Source organism: Eucalyptus grandis, chromosome 6 (assembly GCF_016545825.1).
Source record: "Eucalyptus grandis isolate ANBG69807.140 chromosome 6, ASM1654582v1, whole genome shotgun sequence".
NCBI classification, from domain to species: Eukaryota; Viridiplantae; Streptophyta; class Magnoliopsida; order Myrtales; family Myrtaceae; genus Eucalyptus; species Eucalyptus grandis.
Genome location: NC_052617.1, coordinates 28,725,534 through 28,742,356, shown reverse-complemented (window position 1 = coordinate 28,742,356; position 16,823 = coordinate 28,725,534). Strand labels below are relative to the sequence as shown.

Sequence of the window (16,823 nt, the reverse complement as noted above, 5' to 3'; positions counted from 1 at the left end):
AGAAAAATCCCATATTAGAGAATTGGTATAGTGTGGAGCAGTTAATATATCATAATTAAATTATAACTCATTGACTTAATTTTTAAGCGGAGATGTCTAATTGGATATATGACAAGTTGGGGAATTGGCCGTGCACTCCAAACATTTATTTTTTCCGGAATCTTTTACGTTAAACTTTTTTATCACACTTCTCCTAGACTCAGTGCGGGTTCTCATTTTTAACATCTTTAAAAATTCCTGCAAGTTGTGCCTCAACATGATGGTAGAGCGCTCGGTTAGCATGTGAGAGGTACGGGATCGATACCTTGCATCTCCATTCAAGGAGATTGTTCACTAAAGTTGTTTTTTTTTTGGTTCTCTTTCTTTTTATTGTTTCGATTTTCTCTCATTTTTCCTTTTTGATGCATGACCTGTTACGGATTCAGTTATATCCATCCAACGGACCTACTTTCTCATTCCACTAGTGGCTCGGATTGATTTCACTCCCTTCGCTCGACCAATCTTATCAACTCGCCTTTGTCCTGGCAGCTATTGCTTAGACCTCTATCGTCTAGGCTTTTTATTTATGGAGTGGCGTCATCTTTCTACAAATCCGGCGGAAGCAACTACTCATTTTGATTTTGATTTTTTTTTTCTGGTATTAAGACTTATTTTGAATTTGAATATCTATTTTACTCAATACCCATAGAAAGAGAAAACAAAAGAAACTACGATCAACATGTCCACAGTAAACATTTTTTTTATTTATTAATAAAATGATAAATAGATTTACTACATTCTAGTGCTCTGAGTCATAATATTAGCCATCCAAAATTCCATGCGAAAGGAAAAGTCGCTGAGGATAAAATTTGCATTAGAGAGGTTGCCTCTTGTCACAATAACAAGTCTTGAATTTGTTAGTGTAGGGGGGGGACTATTTTGCAAGTGTGGTGCATCCTCATCCATGCACCAAAATGCATCTGGACCGCTGAATAGAGCGAGTCTCGCCTACAAATATATAGTGGGCTCATGGGATTTGACGTTACAAATGCATTTTAGCGGATGCACGGCGCTCACCACTTTCTCTATTAGCCCGCAGAAGACGTTAAGTATATATAAGCTAATTAGTGCAATTGAGGATGTTGTGAGAACAAGTACACACAGCAGTCTTTAAGGAAACCATATCAGCTCGCATACAAGTTAAAAAGGGAGCAGAAGAAGGTGGTTTTTTACACGGTCGAGACCCACGAGTCTTCATGCCTATAGCGCATGATATCACCGCTCCTTTTCTCTTCTTCCTATTTCCCCCCCTTTCTTAGGCTTCTATACTTAACAGTTATTGCTATATATATTTGGCGCGTACTTAGCATCTTTATAGCTAATAAAGGGCTTCCTGATCTGAAAAGAGTGACCCTTCACTTTCAGTGGAGCCTCATATTCCTGAGGAGCCTGTTACGAGAGGTAAAAACCATTAGAAGAACAAAAATCAAATCATGCCTTTTCACAAGAAACTGTGGATTGTCATGTTAGGATATGTCCATCATTCGAGGGTAGTGACTACTCATGTCCACTCTAGTTATTGAATACTGGTAAGTTGCATCTTTGAAAATTGGTGATATCATGGATCATGTTGATGACATGATAAAATCATCCAATTGATTATTGCCTCAAATTTTTTTATCATTTGAAAAAAGAAAAGAAAATAATCAGACGGAGTTTACCATGTCAAAAAGCAGAAGAATCGTGATTATTGAATAATGCTTATTACTTTGACATGTAATATCACCGATACATAAAATAATTTCTCAATTATTGCAATCTTAGTCGAGCCACACAATATTTTCTTATAGTCCAAATCAATTCATGAACTTTTCCATGGGCGAATTTAGAGGCCTCCAAACCTTCCAAAGTCGCTTATTGACCCAACTCAACAAGAGAACTTTACATGAATTGTGGCCCCCCTAAAGATTGGAAATTTCTTCAAAATCTCAAGATTTTGACAAGCTTTTAATTAAGCAATTTCATATAAAAATCGGAAAGTAAGAAATAAATCTTAGATAATGATCTTGATTTTGAAATGTGAAGTAAAGTCGAGATTATATTTCCAATTTGAGAAATATCATACTTCATACACTGACAAATGTACACTATTATTGAGTTCCTTACTACTTTGCCAATATTTTCTCAGCTGCCAATGTAATTTGTTGATTTGATTATTCTTATAAATTTACACTCTATTGACCCTAAGGAGACCCTAAAGAAAGGTAATCTAGTGTGTTCATAGTCTTAAAACATCCTTAAAAAAATTATTATGTTACTTACACGGACCATCGAGCCAAAAGCTCATGGTTTTCGTACTTGTATTAATAAAGCATTTTTCTAACATGTTTTGACAAACTTTTAACCAAATACATGATAGAGAGTTGAAATTGACACGAATTATATTCATTGCAAGTTTATTATGACGCGTTTATACTTTAAACAGAGGAATTTTTAGATCCATGAATGGCTGATCATTATACAGTAAGATGTAATTTATTCTTGAACTTTCTAATTTAGGAAATATAAGGTTGCATTATGCTTCCACACAAAATTTTAACTACATTTTATTGTTTTAGATCGCTAGCACATGGCCCCGAGATAATTTATTCCCCTGCAACACGCTTTAAACTGCACAAAATGCATGGCCATGCACATGAGAGACGACTATATTGAATGATCACTTTGCTTCTTTGGACTCAATCAACTTGCGATGGAAAGCTAGGGTTAGTGGAACTTTCACTTTAAGAAGGTAAGGACATGGTTCGAGTCTTGCACCTTAAGGTACATGGAAAAGAGAAATTGGTTCACCCAATCAAAACTTGTATAAATGTAGACACAGAAGTTTCCAGAATAAAAAAGTAATTGAAAGTGTCTCATTGTCTTTTGACTTAATCAAGTAACTTTTAATTGTTGATTATATTAATATGATGATATTCCTTGGATATATATGTGCAATCCTGAAAATATCTTCACATTTTTCAAGATACAATTTTAGGAATATATTTGGAAGATGACTTCTTTCAAAAATATTACATGGATTCGATTCCAAAGTTTCGATTTCCTTCTTCAATAAAATTTGCAATCACAATGAATGATATTGTGATAAAAAGAAAAAGAAAGATGGGTTTTTTTAGATGAGTTGATAGATGACCCCAGAGACAAAGGTTCGCTTTCACATATATATATAAGGAACAAATTACATAATTAAGGCCTTCTTTTTTAAGGGATTGGTTTTCAACTTCATTATCTCTATGAAAACTCTCAGGCTCTGCACTATGATAGCATTGTAATTGCTCATAAACATCAGTTTTCTAATGAAATAGAGTGTTAAAAGTTGAAGAGATAAGGAAAAAAAAACAAGAATAGTGATTGAATCATATCTCATGTAATAGAATACCTCAACTACATATCGTCACATAATTTCAAAATCCAACATTGTAAACAAGTCATTGCATATGTAGCATTACTTCAAAAAAAAAAAAAAAAAAACTCGCCATGCCTAAATAGGGAATAATTATTACATGAATGACTTTTGTAAGAAAGTGTTAGATACTACCTACTAGATTCATCACTTTGGTCGGATCCTCTATAGTTGGGCAGGGGAATTTGGCCAGATTCAATCCTCACGAGGTCCCTCACAAGGACCTCATAATGCCTCCTCACCTCCTCCACACTCTTCCCATCACCGACCGCTCTCGCCACCCTTTGCCACCTATCCGGAGTGTTCTCGTCGTACAAAGCCAGTGCCTCCTCAAACCTCTTGTTTTGCTCTCTTGTCCATGATGCTGCCATTTCAACTACTTCCTTAATAACCAAACGAGATGAGAAAGATGCAAGAATTGAAAGTCCCAGAAGAAAAAAGAACGACTGTATGATTTGTTGAAGACTCAGAGGCTAAGCGTTGGTGGTATGTATTGAGAGATTGCAATGATGGGGCTACTTATAAGCAAGGGAAGATGTGGGATTCTCTCCAAGTTGGCTTTTTTTTGGAAATAAAATCGAAATTGAAGGATAGTAACAAGAAGATGTGATTCCCTTGATCTAGGACAAGACAGGTAAACAAGAATCATCGTTGCTAAAGTTTGAGAACTTTTTGAGGGATAATTCAATCTATGAAGCCCCATATCGGTGTGATATTTGTATTAGCAAGTGGGTTTGCTTGAGCATTTTATCAGCTTGGGTGGGGGTATTAGATCCCAATTCAAAGATCATAGATGCATCATAACAAATATAGATATGCTGAGGGAAACCTATACTTTCCACTGCAAGCAAATAATTTTGGATTTTTATTAGGTCCATAGCTTCGTGAGTAGAGAAAACATTTCAAATGGGTGCGCTATCTGATTAGTATGCATACATTCAAAAGGTGCTACTAGGTGTATCCTCTATTGTCAATGAATGTATCCTACCCGTATCCAAATTTTTATTTTCATCCTAGACGTAAATATGAAGGGGACAATCGAGTGCCGCATTCTATGATCTCTCTAGGTAGTAAAGCAAAAACAAAAGGAAACTATAATCTCAAACTTTCGAGTAAACTTTCCCCAGATCTCTTTATATAATAAAGCAAACACAAAAGCAATCTTCAATTCGCACGCTAGCTAAAGATATAACGATTGTGTACTACTATGCAGTGGACAAAATAGAAACTAAATGTGAAAACATTAAGGAACATAAATATCTACTATCTAATAAGCTTTTTCTATGTCCAATTTGAATTTAAGCAATCTTCTTTGTCCTGAAATAATCTGAATCTGTTTCCTAAAATAACTCAAAATCATATCAGAGTGTCTCTCTCCTTTATTAAAATTTTCCACTTTTTTAACACATTATAAGTGAGTGCCATTCTTGCTAGTTACTATAAGAAGAAGAGGGTTCCTACTTTTAATGAGAGGAACCCCTTTATATTCCACTATTCACCTTGGAAAATAAATATCGTATTAAATTTCCAATACTAAAATATCCGTCCATAACTTTTTCAAACATTATTTTTTTGAGTGAACTAATGTACTCTTAAAAGTCATCCAAAATCTCCATGAGGATTCTCTAGAATGTATGACAAAAATAAGATCTACCAAATTAGACGATAATAGAAGAGGTTCAACTTGTGGAGAAGAGTTTTTGGTTATGGAAAATATATTATATTATATACATATATAGCATAATCTACTTCGACTTATGCAGTTATCGCTTGAAATTATTTAAGGGCCGGCTAGTTTAACGATGCCATGATTTTAATTTTCTGACCGTCTAACGGCAGCCACAACTTATATTAGAGGAAACCGGGACAATCCTTTGACCCGTTTCATTAACTTTCCAACATTTCCTTTTTCTCTTGACTTAATTTAAAATTAGAGGATTTCTACGCCCAAAAAGCACCAATCTGATAAGGAAACTCTACATATCTCAGAAAGTTAAAATCCTTAAATATGAAAAGAAAAGAGAAATTATACATCACGAAATAGATAATCACAAGTAAAAAATTTATTATCACTAAGCGAAAAGAAATCATTAATGTCATTAGACATATTTATTACATTTCAAAGATGAAAAAATATTAAAAATGTTGGCTTTGCAACTAATGGCAAAATCATAGTGTATTATGACTTCTCATTTGTTTTGCTCAAATTAAATTGCTTTAGAAGGACTCTCCCATGGCCTAAAAGATTAGTGAAGTTGCCTTCATCACTAGTAACTTAGGATCGCATGGTGTTGTGATTATTTCATCACTAGCATCTTTAATTGAATTGTTCATCTCGTCCTCATCACTAACATTATTTTCATTAGAGAAGCTGCTTTCAACACGAAATCCATTCATCTAAACAAGATAAGAGAAAAAAAAAAACTATGCACCGTATGTCTAAATATATATTTATGTATACCAATTAAAATTAGGCGTCAATGGACACCTCTTACTTTCTTGCAATCAAAGAAATAAGTACTAATGAACCTTTCTCCATGGTTATGTGTTAATCGATTACAAAAACCTAAAATAATCAGAAGTTTAAATTATACTAAATATTTGCATTCTATTTTTTTTTTTAGTTATTAAATCTCTTTTATTTAGGAACAATATCCACCAAATCTTTTCATTGGCCAAAAAATAATATCCACTATTTTAGACATTGTGATTGGATTCTTCATATATTACTTCTTGTTTGAATATTATCACTTTGATTTCTTTTTCAAAAAAAAAAATCTCATATTTTTTCCTTTTTAAAATAGTGGAAATCCCACCAATATATTGACAAAAAATTATGAAACTAGCAAAGCTTGTATCCCTGTTCCCAACTTCAAAATTGGTGGTTGACATTCGATCGTCCATACGGTCATGTACTCAATTCCCATTATTTAACTGGTCACAATTGCATTCCCAAAATTCCAAAGACTACTCAAAATTGCGAAAAATTATCTAAATAGTCCAAAATCTATGGCCAATTTAGTTCTAAACTTTTCAATTATGTAGTCTAGTCCTAAGCCTATCGTACGATGGCTAATTCAATCCTAAACCTTTTAATTATACCAATTAAGTCCCAAATCTTTTGACGGTTTGTTAATTTAGTCCTAAAATTTTTAATGATTTGCCAATGTCGTTCTTTAGCAATTTTTAGCCAAAATTACTCAAAAGAGTTGTATTATCAAATTGTTAAAAGGTTTAGGACTAATTTAGCAAATCGTCAAAAGGTTTATAACTAAATTGTTTGGATGAGTTAGATTAATAAGCAAGGAAATGAATTGCTAATTACATAGCTTTGTTTTGACCATTTCTTGGCTAACGTATTTTAACACCCGGTTTGATCTTGTTGAGTAAGCGACGAAAGTCTGGGTATCTCCAATATTCTTTTTCAGTACACTCGATTTCCTTCTGGTGGATCTCAAAGTTTTGAAGATATATCTTCAAGGAGTTGACCGGCATGATGATCAATTTAAATATGGTGAATCTGTGCTCAAATCACATTATTCCCACTCAAAGTAATCTCAGGGTCGTGCCCATCCATACATTCTAGGGCATTAGTCAAAACGAAAGGTTTTTGGACACCACGTACTAAAACAACATTTTTTAATCTAGGTTTATGTTTGTCTCAAGTGCTAATTGAAGGAATTTTCTCCAATTAGGTCTTGTATCCCGGTGACAAACATGCATGTCACCAAAATCACCTCCCGCTTCCCTTCCTCCCTCTAAATCTGAACTAAAGCTACACTTGCTGGAGTTTGTTTTTTTGGTCGAAACGTTGGAGCTTGAGGGAGCATGATGAAGGCATGGGAAGTTGGTTTGATGGCGGCCCTTCTAGAATGGCCATGTTTATAATAAATTTCCTCCTACCAATCTTTTGATTGATGGATAAATATCAATTGTATTTATATTTTGTGAACTACACGTTTAAGAGATATTCACAATTCGTAACTCAACGATCTAAAATGTGGTTGAATAGAAAAAAAAACACCTTTTTTTTTGTCAATGGGTTCGTTTTTTTGTAAGACAAATACTTATCTAGGCATGATGGTTCTAAAAATCAACAAATCAGAGCCCGAATTGGAGGAAAATATAGCACGCGAGTAAGTAAACACATATCATAGCGTACTGATTCTTCTGCTGCACATTTTGTGCGGACAGCACATGCGATCTTATTACGACGTCAGATTTGATCATGATTGCATTCATTCCTCTTTTCAGTGCATCGCCTTTTAAACCCACCAACCACAGTAGATACACTGAGATTTTGTCTTTTCTGAAGCTCCTTTAAGCAACTTGGGATTTACATATTCCCCTATATTCAGGGGACAGGGCTATTATTCTGCCGCATTATTGCCTTGTGTTGATGCTGGAGCAACATATGAAAGAGGAAGGCCGTGGAAGTTCTGCTCTCTTTACCTGACCCGGAGTATCTCCTAGGCATCTATCTAATCGCCCATTAACTTGTGCTGTGTCAAATAAACTTCAGGTGACATGATTGATCATGCAATTGGACACGGTGAAGATATGTACGCACCCCACAGACAAATTTTTGGATTGACGAGATTCCTCTCTATCTTCCCTCTTTGATTATAATTAGATTTCTAGAATATTAAGGTGAGGGTTGCATTTGCTTATCGGGAATAATTAAGAAAGGGGTTGAGACCTCCATTATTTCCTTTTTTTTTTTTTTTTTTTGTAGTGTTTCGTGACTTGAAGAAAAATGAAATGTGGTGAAACATTAGAAATGGAAGAGACTTGTATTATTCACCGAAAAAAAAGACACTAATGGTGGGTTTCTACCGTGTTTCTAGTTTCTCAAAATATTATGTTTCAACTCTGTTACTGGATATTGTAATTCAAACATTTTGTGCCAACCTAATTACCCTCTACTTCGACTCCTCTTATACATGTCATTCTTACTAGCTCATTCCAGATGACCAAAGGGTTAATATGCAGATCTAGTAAATATGTATATTAAATGAAGTGGTGAACTGTAATTTTTTTTTTTTTTGGGGGGGGTTGAGGTTAGGTAGTGTCTGGATAAGGTTTTGTACAACTTGATTGGTCCACCTTCCTTGCAATCTTAGGGGGCTAATGTGCAGATCTATTAAATACGTATATTAAATGAAATGGTGGACTGTAATTTTTTTTTATTGTTTGACGGTTAGTGGTGTCTGGATTAGGTTTTGTGTAACTCAATTGGTCCACCTTCCTTGCAATCTTAAGGGCTCTCACACTCCTTAATAGAGATTTTATGGAGCACATGTCTAAATTTGAAATTTATATCTGAATCGTGCAAGTGCACAAAACACAAAAAACAAAACTTTTGAGTTTCTTCAGAAAAATAATTCAGAAATTTTAATTTGACATCTTATGGATGAAAGGTCATCCTATATTATATGTATAATATTCCATAGATCTCTTATCTTAGGGAAAATTATCAATAAGTCCTAATTCTATTGCACATATGCCAATTCAGTTCTAAACATTCTAATTTTGTAAATAGAGTCCTAAGCTTTTTGAAGATTATCAATGTAGTCTTTCCAGCCAAAAAATAATGACGTGGATGATGGCTGTCCTAGTGAAATGGTTGTGGCCCTTAGTTTGGGCTATAGGTGTGTCCTCCATTGGACCCAAGTCACCATAACCTCACTAGCATGATGGGAGTTAGAAATTTGTTCCCAAAGACAAATATGCTCATGCTATGGCTGAAATTTGTGATTTTATTAAAGATAGTGCGATCCTTTTTTCTCACACAATCACTTTAGATGGAGTGATTAGGAGTGACTGGATAGGATGCAAGAAATAATGATTGGTTCAATTGTAGTTTGGATGCTTATGAAAGAAAAGAAAAAAATGAACCTAATTAGGTCATTTCATATATAGTTGAAGAAGAGAAAAGAGAAAAGAATGGAAAGATGTCTAATTTATATCTCCATGGCTATTTTGTTCTTGTACTTCTTTATTGATAAAAAAGAAAAATGAGCGTTAACCTCAGTAACATGGCCTTTGCCTCGGTAAAGGTTTGCTATCATCAACAATTAACTCGTGTTACAGAATGTTCCTTAAAAAAAAATCGTAGCATAGAAAATTCATTTTGTTCACTGATAAAGGATTTATAAATTTATTGGAAAATAAAATAGATGTCACGAGGACAAATAACGTAGGATTACAATATGGCAAAGAAGCAAAAAATACATGAGAAATGAAAAATCCACGAGAAAAAAGATATATGGGATTTGAGTGCACCGACTCTCCAATGCAAGTTGCAACTTTAGGTCCTTTTGGTTTTAGTCCAAAATAAAAAAAAAAATCTAGGTCCTTTTGGACAATTTTATCGGAATTTGCGAAATTGCGCCAAATCTAAGATGACCAAAAGGCGAGAAAATCTCTATCATATGATGTCACTTCCGCAAAGATTTCCATCATGGGATTCTCTGTTTCCACCTTATAAAAACATGGGGTTGGTCTTTCTCGTTCCTGCCACTTCGCCTTCATGGTGAATCTGAACCTGAATTTGTGTAGAATTTTCAGCCATTCAAGCTTCTTCTTTACTTTTAATTTTGTATGCCAAAAAGCCATGGAACAGTTGGGGGCAAGGTGTCTTCTTAGGGGTTGGAGGAGCTTACACGAACGTGGTCCACTTCAGAGGAAAAAGAGAGAGGTACCGCCACTTGAAGCGAATCTTGACGTAAAGAAGATGAATTTTTTTAGTGTTGAATCTTCTCGGAGAAAGCATTGGAAGGATCGTTCTTCGATATGGAATGTTCCCAAAGTTGAGTATTCGCGTACCAGCCAGCGAGGAATGCACCGTATCTTGTGCTCGAGGTATATGTTCTTGACATGTTTGACCTAATTCTATTGGATGTATGGTCACTGGTGATTTTATCTACGCATGCTGGTTAGCTCTGTTTACTCTAGTTATGGCAATAGATCAGACTATTTGTCTCTTATCAAGAAGTGACCGAACAAGTTGAGTCGCTCCTGCTCAGCCAAAGCATCATCAATATGTGATCGTCTTCGAGTATGAATAAATAGATCTTGATTACACTTTCTCTTTTCACGAGCAGCTTGTGAGCAGCGAGTCCAGTGGAACGTTTTAAGTATAATGTACTTCTTAGACTTCTACTACATTCAAAGAATGTTTTTTGTGACAGCAATAGGACCAATTCATGATGTAGCTCGCTATACTGAATCGAATTTTCACTGCTTCATTGTATCTTACATGATAGATACCCAACCAAGGCACTTTGGTACAGAACAACTTGCAAGATATGGGTGCAGATGAACTTTTTAGCTTTCTGTAGGATGAAAGCGTGCTTTGTTGTAGAAGCAGAGAGTAGTTAAGCCAAGGTGATTGGCATTATGAGCTTCTGCAACACGTAATGTTGCATGTGGATGGATTTGGCAATTCAGGCAGAGAGGAGCATATGCTGTCCGGTAGAGATTCAGATTTGGACGATAAGGGCTCTATATTCTCTTTATAAATAAGCAATTGAAAACGAAAGACAGAATTGCTCTCACACATTACCTGACTTGACATATGAGAAATGGGTTAGTGAATTCAGCTGGTTGGGCACATTGGATCTCGAATGGTGGGGGGCTGCCTTGAAACCTTGGCTTTCTCTTTTGATTAGATTTTCTTTGCTTTGTAAAGATGTTAGTCATTGCGAATTTTGACTTGAGATTAGTTTGCAAAAGGATAAAAAGAAATTGGTATTACATTTTTGCTAGATACACCAAAGTAATTTACACCTTGTGAGGCCCCGAGACCCATTCAGTTGTGAACACACCCGTAGCAGGGCCAAGGAGCGAGCCGGGGAGCGAACAACACAGACAAAGTACTAATCTTGAATGGACAAGGTGCATAAATGTTTAGCCACACTTCACTCTAGTCTAAGTTCTGTGATGTTGCGCATGATGCAGTCTTTATGACTGCATTGTAGATTGATTTTGTAATTTTATTCTTCTACAAGAATGAAATCTTAATTCTTTGCTGAAATCAGCATGTATAGCATATTCTTTGTAAGCATATCATTTTTCAATTCAATAGTATTCTCCTTTTATAAAGTCATTCAGTCTCTTCAATTCCCCTCTCTGTTGCTGTACCACTGCTTGTACTACATCCACAATTGAGATCATGCCGACTATCTTGCTGTTAATAACTGGAACATGTCTTATGTGGTGCTCTGCGACAAACACAAAGATATGTTTTCATGGACTCGCATAGTAGCAAGTTAAAAAGAAATAGACTGGGCATTTATATTGCAATAAGTTGAGTACCTGTCATAAGCTGCATTGCTTTGAGGATGTTCGTATCAGATGAAACTGTGATCAAGTTATTCTGAAAAGGAGTAATCATAGAAGGCAGTTCAGATATAACTAGTGTTTGTTGTATCACCTGAAAAAGTATGACAATTGTGAGAGGGCCGAACTCACCTCGACAGTCATGATCTGCCCAACTCTTGTCTGCTTCGAGGACCTTCCCTGTGCAATTATCTTCTGCAAATAATCTGTAGAATTGCTTATATGACATCAGATTCTTGTCAAATAGCTTTTTATTCATGAAATTATTGTTATTTCCTGAACCTCTTTTTTCTATTCCCTCTTTAAGTTTGTGGCTGGGGAGGGAAGCTGATGGTATTGGAGCTCCCAAAGTGTCGAGTTGACCTCAATGAATATATACACAATATTCCATATAGCACTCATATATATATATTTTTTCAATTTCTTGTACTTGACAAGATTGTGTGGACGAGTTAGATTAGTAAGCAATTTGATGAGTGCTCAACTATGTCATCTGCAACTGTACATGAAAAAAAATTACTGGGATCACCTCTTTCTGTGATAATTCCTGCAATCACTTGTTCTTCTCCTGGCTTTAATACAACCAGTGACCCGATATTGTTCTGAGCCATCTGCCTCATTGTCATGATGTTATTCGCAAATCACATGTATATCTAATGCACAAGAAATTTCCTACAGCGGGATGTAGAAAGACATACATTCTTGACCGCATCGTAAACGGTGTCATTGGACTGGCATGACAGCCAAGTCCCGGTTTTTTCTTCGCCCTTTGTCATTAGGACATCAGCTACTGTCACATTCTCGAGACCCTTTTCGCGGATGTCTATCGAGGAGGAGACAGATCCAAAACGAGAGAAGATGCTATCTTTGCTGGCTGTTACTCTCGCGTGCCAATCTTTCGGAATAGCATTCTTGAGAGTCTCCTGGCAAGAACGGATGGCACGGGCTAGTCCTTGCATTTTGATACTGTTGATTTGGGTTTAGCATAAAATTCCAAAGATATTTTTCACCGAAACGACAATATATAGGCAATCTGAACTCATTCCTAATTGTTGTCTAGATTAATAGGAACAAACAAGGAAATTTCATGTTATAGAAAGTCTAGATTGTCATTGGCTCATAAAGATCTGATAGATTTGGTTAGGAAACCAAAATTGACGAGTCGAACCATATATTCAAGAAGTCTAGCAATTTGATTGACAGAATCATTTTTGACATTCTTTTTATTGAAGTAGAAGAGTATGTAATAGACTTCTGATGCTGCGTTGGGTAGAGAAAATTATGGTTAAATTAAACTTAAAACTGCATTTATGCTCTTAAAACACGCTAATTCCTAACACCGTTATTATCAGTTGGTGCATAATAAAGAGAGCACATTTTAGACATCAAACATACCTTGTAAAGCCTTGTAATCTAGACAGAGTCCTGAAGATTTTCGATTTCTTGCCCTGTAGTATTTCCCCGGGAAGAAGAAGAAGCAACTAATTTGATGCATGAATTGAAGGACGCGTGAGGTTTAAATTGGTCAAAACAGAACCTACTTTGACGTTTTCAAGATTTGCAAATAAAGTACACCTTTTCTGTAGAATATCTTGTGCATGTCGTTTTACGTGCAGGTGAGTTTATATGAAGTTCTTTTCTTGGACGAGTGGGAGAAGATTTAGAGATTTGAGTATTGATAGCTTGCTTCTCCATTCAGGCATAAGCGCATGAAGAAAGCATGACATTACGTTATTATCATATTGATCTGTAGAAAGAGCCAGGAGACCAGATGGGCCTGCACAGATAGAGAAAAGAAGAGGGGGTCTCCTTGGGCCTCCGACTCGTGTCATCTTGCTCGTATGATCAACGAACGCGTTTTAGTTCTCATGGTAGATAGCATCACAGGACGCGACTCCATTTGTCTTCTCCGCCCCCCGATAAGTCATCTTGGAATATTCACGTCTCCGATCTGGGCCTGATCCAAAGCTAGTGGTATCAATGATGATTGGGCCCGTCCCAATGCTTCACTAATCATTGACAATGGAGAATCATCTCCAGCACTATCGAGATTAGACCGATTCCTAGTATGTTGCATAGTATCCTCTCAAATTAGCGACAAGAGAGTCTTACGGGGTGTGCCAAAAAGATGTTTTGCTGGAATTGTTCCTACAATGAAATATCTTTAATCGAAAGTCGTTTTGTGGTTTTATTAAAAGGAATAAGGCTTTATTTAATAGTCATGATAAAATTCAGGATATTATATATATATATATTTCTTTTTTAAATTTAGCATTTGGTGCTTACTTAAGACAGGATAAAATCTGATATTAGAGAGACATAGGATAAATATGGATAGGAATTTTAATATCTAAAATAGGAAAATTATTTTTCTCAAAATAACAAATTTCATAAATTAACAAAATTAAAATTATATTTATATATAAGTAATATTTGAATTCTAATATAAGAAATTCAAAATAACAAACAATAACAATTTAGTTTTTAATTTAATTTGATTTAATTTATATATATTCGAATTTAATTCTATCTTATAATGAAAATTCAATATATAAATATATTTATATTTATTACATATTTTATAAATATTTTAGTATTTTAGGTATATTTGTAAAGTTTACTATTTAATAAAATTTTATTAGAGAATAAGGGAAGGGAAAGAAAGAAATAAAAAATTAATTAATTAAAAAAGAAAGGAAAATAACATAAAAAAGCATATAAACAAAAAGTACGCAAGAGTGTCGCAAGAGATTTTTATCATATCCATTTGTAAAATTTTTGGTTCATGTATACTGACATGTCGTTTATATTGAATAATGTAAATAATATGATGTGAATATATTTGATTTTAACACTGCAATCACAAAAAAAATGAATAGGACATGACAAAATCTTTTGATTTCATCTTATCCTATCCAGTCATATCATAATTAAAAATTCAGACGACCAAACATAGCTTAAGGATTTATGCCAACTTTGGACAAAGGATATCTCTTGGAATAAGGAAATAAATTTCTTTAATCCAAATAAACACCGTACAATCTTAAATTAGGTTGGAATTTAATCAATGACAAGACTTAAGAGTTACAAGCTTAGTCTTGAACTATGTCGAAATTCAATCGACAACACAGATTGATGATTTTGAGATACAACGGCAGAATTTAATCAATGACGTATCATGATAAGGAAATATGTTGGAATCCAATTAATGATGGGAATTTGATGCTATATTTAAGGAAATTTGAAGTGTAATAAAAGAACCAGACGAACATGTGGCATTGCCATTGATCGTCACGTAGACGCCTTTGTATTTGTCAATGACTTAGTACGTATAAGATGATGTCCATGCACTATGCACATGACTGCTCCTTAACTTGGCTTATATATTATACATTTCTCACCCTTGTGCCAAGCACGTGTATGGAGCTCACAACACAACCTTGAGGAGGGGTGATTAGGTTGTCTTAGAAAACTTGACAATTTTTTGTGGAAATTAGCTAATACTAAGTAAAGATTGAGTCAAGATAATGTTTCAAAGGTCGTAATCATTTTGTGTGCTTATGAGAGTAAAACAGTAGCATACAACAATATATAGTGGTTCGGCTTTATTCCCAAACATATGTCCACTCTTCAGATTAACAGCAATAAGTTGGACTAAGTTGCACTAGTAATCTACTCAGACAATTATAATAGGCAAGCATTGGTCTTATTACAAGATAGATCACACTATTAGTACCCACCTACTCTTACTCTTGTAAACTTAATCTAGAGCATAATTACTCAAACAACACATACAAAATTCAGTGAAACACTTGGATGAAAGCATATTGCTTGGAACATGACTAGATGCAAATCTTTAGATAATGTTGTTCTTTCTCCCTTGCTCGGCTTCTTAGGTTTCTTTTTTTTTTTTATATCCATCTCCAATCAATCCATTGGAAGAGAGTCAAAGGAGTAAGGAGCCGTTGGAGATGCTGTTGAGTTGCTATCTTAAAATATAATTTCCCTTACAGTTCTTTTTCCTGAATATTTGCAATCTACCTAAGAATAGCGATTGCCAAGGTAAGCACGGAGCTCGCATAAATGCACTCACAAGCATCGCAGGCATTTTGAATACAACAAATCGTGACTTTTACGATGTCAAAACAGGATTTTAAAAATGTTTGAAAATATTTAAGATTGAGGAATATCTAGGTTGTGGAACACATTCAATTGCCAAGGCTAGCCCGGAGCTCGCATAAATGCACTCACAAGCGTCGCAAGCATTTTGAATATAGTCTAAACCACGATTTTTCTTAAGCCAAATCGAGTTTTCAAGAAAAACTTTTTTAGAAATCGTTATTTTTTGGGAAATATCACTTGTACCAAAGCATTTTTTGAAAGATGCAATTTGAAAAGGCCGATTGTTTAACAATAAAGATCAAAGCATTTAGAAAAATTTTCATGGAGATGGCATGGCCTAATTTCATGCACAAACTAACCTAAAAGGTATAACTAAACAATCACAATTATATTTATATCAAGAAATTTTCAAACAAGCGTATAAGGACATCAAAATTGAGTAATACCTAATGACAATTTGGCAATGAAAAAAATTCCTAACATGCATGGCATGATGACAAACAACTTTCATGAAAAAAGTTTTCTCAAACAAATACACATGATTTTATAAAAATCAAACAACAAGCAACAACACATCAGAAATTTACCAAAACAACAGGACAATTCAGCTAACGTCACGAGGATTTTTCCTATCAAAACTTGTCTAAAAATCATCAAATTTGCACACAACCTAGACAACATGATGACAAGTAAGTTTTATTCAAAGGCCAAGTTCAGATTCTAAATAGAAAAAAATGGAACAAAAATATCAAATATTTGTCCAAATAGGGGTTAGAATAGGGGTTTGAATTTGATCACTTATTCAAATTATAGTTTGACTTTGAAAAAATGGAAAATTGGTCCAAACGATGAGCGATTGGCATGAAATCAACGGCATTAGAAACTTTTAAGCGTTTCTTACATCTTCCTAGAAGAG

At 34.7% G+C, this 16,823-nt stretch overlaps 2 protein-coding genes across 3 annotated transcripts; both read right to left on the bottom strand.

The window, feature by feature from the left end:
• Window positions 1–1,148: 1,148 nt before the first annotated feature.
• LOC104449015 (protein RADIALIS-like 3) lies at window positions 1,149–3,924 on the bottom strand. The gene is made up of 2 exons (XM_010063002.3): window positions 3,578–3,924; window positions 1,149–1,428 (listed from the first exon to the last, which is right to left on the bottom strand). Exons 1-2 carry the CDS (start codon window positions 3,811–3,813, stop codon window positions 1,401–1,403), a joined length of 264 nt encoding a protein of 87 aa, XP_010061304.1. The 5' UTR covers window positions 3,814–3,924; the 3' UTR covers window positions 1,149–1,400.
• Window positions 3,925–11,389: 7,465 nt separating this feature from the next.
• LOC104449014 (CBS domain-containing protein CBSX3, mitochondrial) lies at window positions 11,390–13,307 on the bottom strand. Of its 2 annotated transcripts, none has more exons than XM_010063001.3 (6): window positions 13,181–13,307; window positions 12,484–12,751; window positions 12,315–12,396; window positions 11,918–11,991; window positions 11,762–11,822; window positions 11,390–11,667 (listed from the first exon to the last, which is right to left on the bottom strand). In XM_010063001.3, exons 2-6 carry the CDS (start codon window positions 12,742–12,744, stop codon window positions 11,525–11,527), a joined length of 621 nt encoding a protein of 206 aa, XP_010061303.1. In that variant the 5' UTR covers window positions 12,745–12,751; window positions 13,181–13,307; the 3' UTR covers window positions 11,390–11,524. The 2 variants fall into 2 exon arrangements, with proteins under 2 accessions (XP_010061303.1, XP_039172155.1); XM_039316221.1 differs by having other exon boundaries at window positions 12,484–12,708; window positions 13,181–13,271.
• Window positions 13,308–16,823: the final 3,516 nt, after the last annotated feature.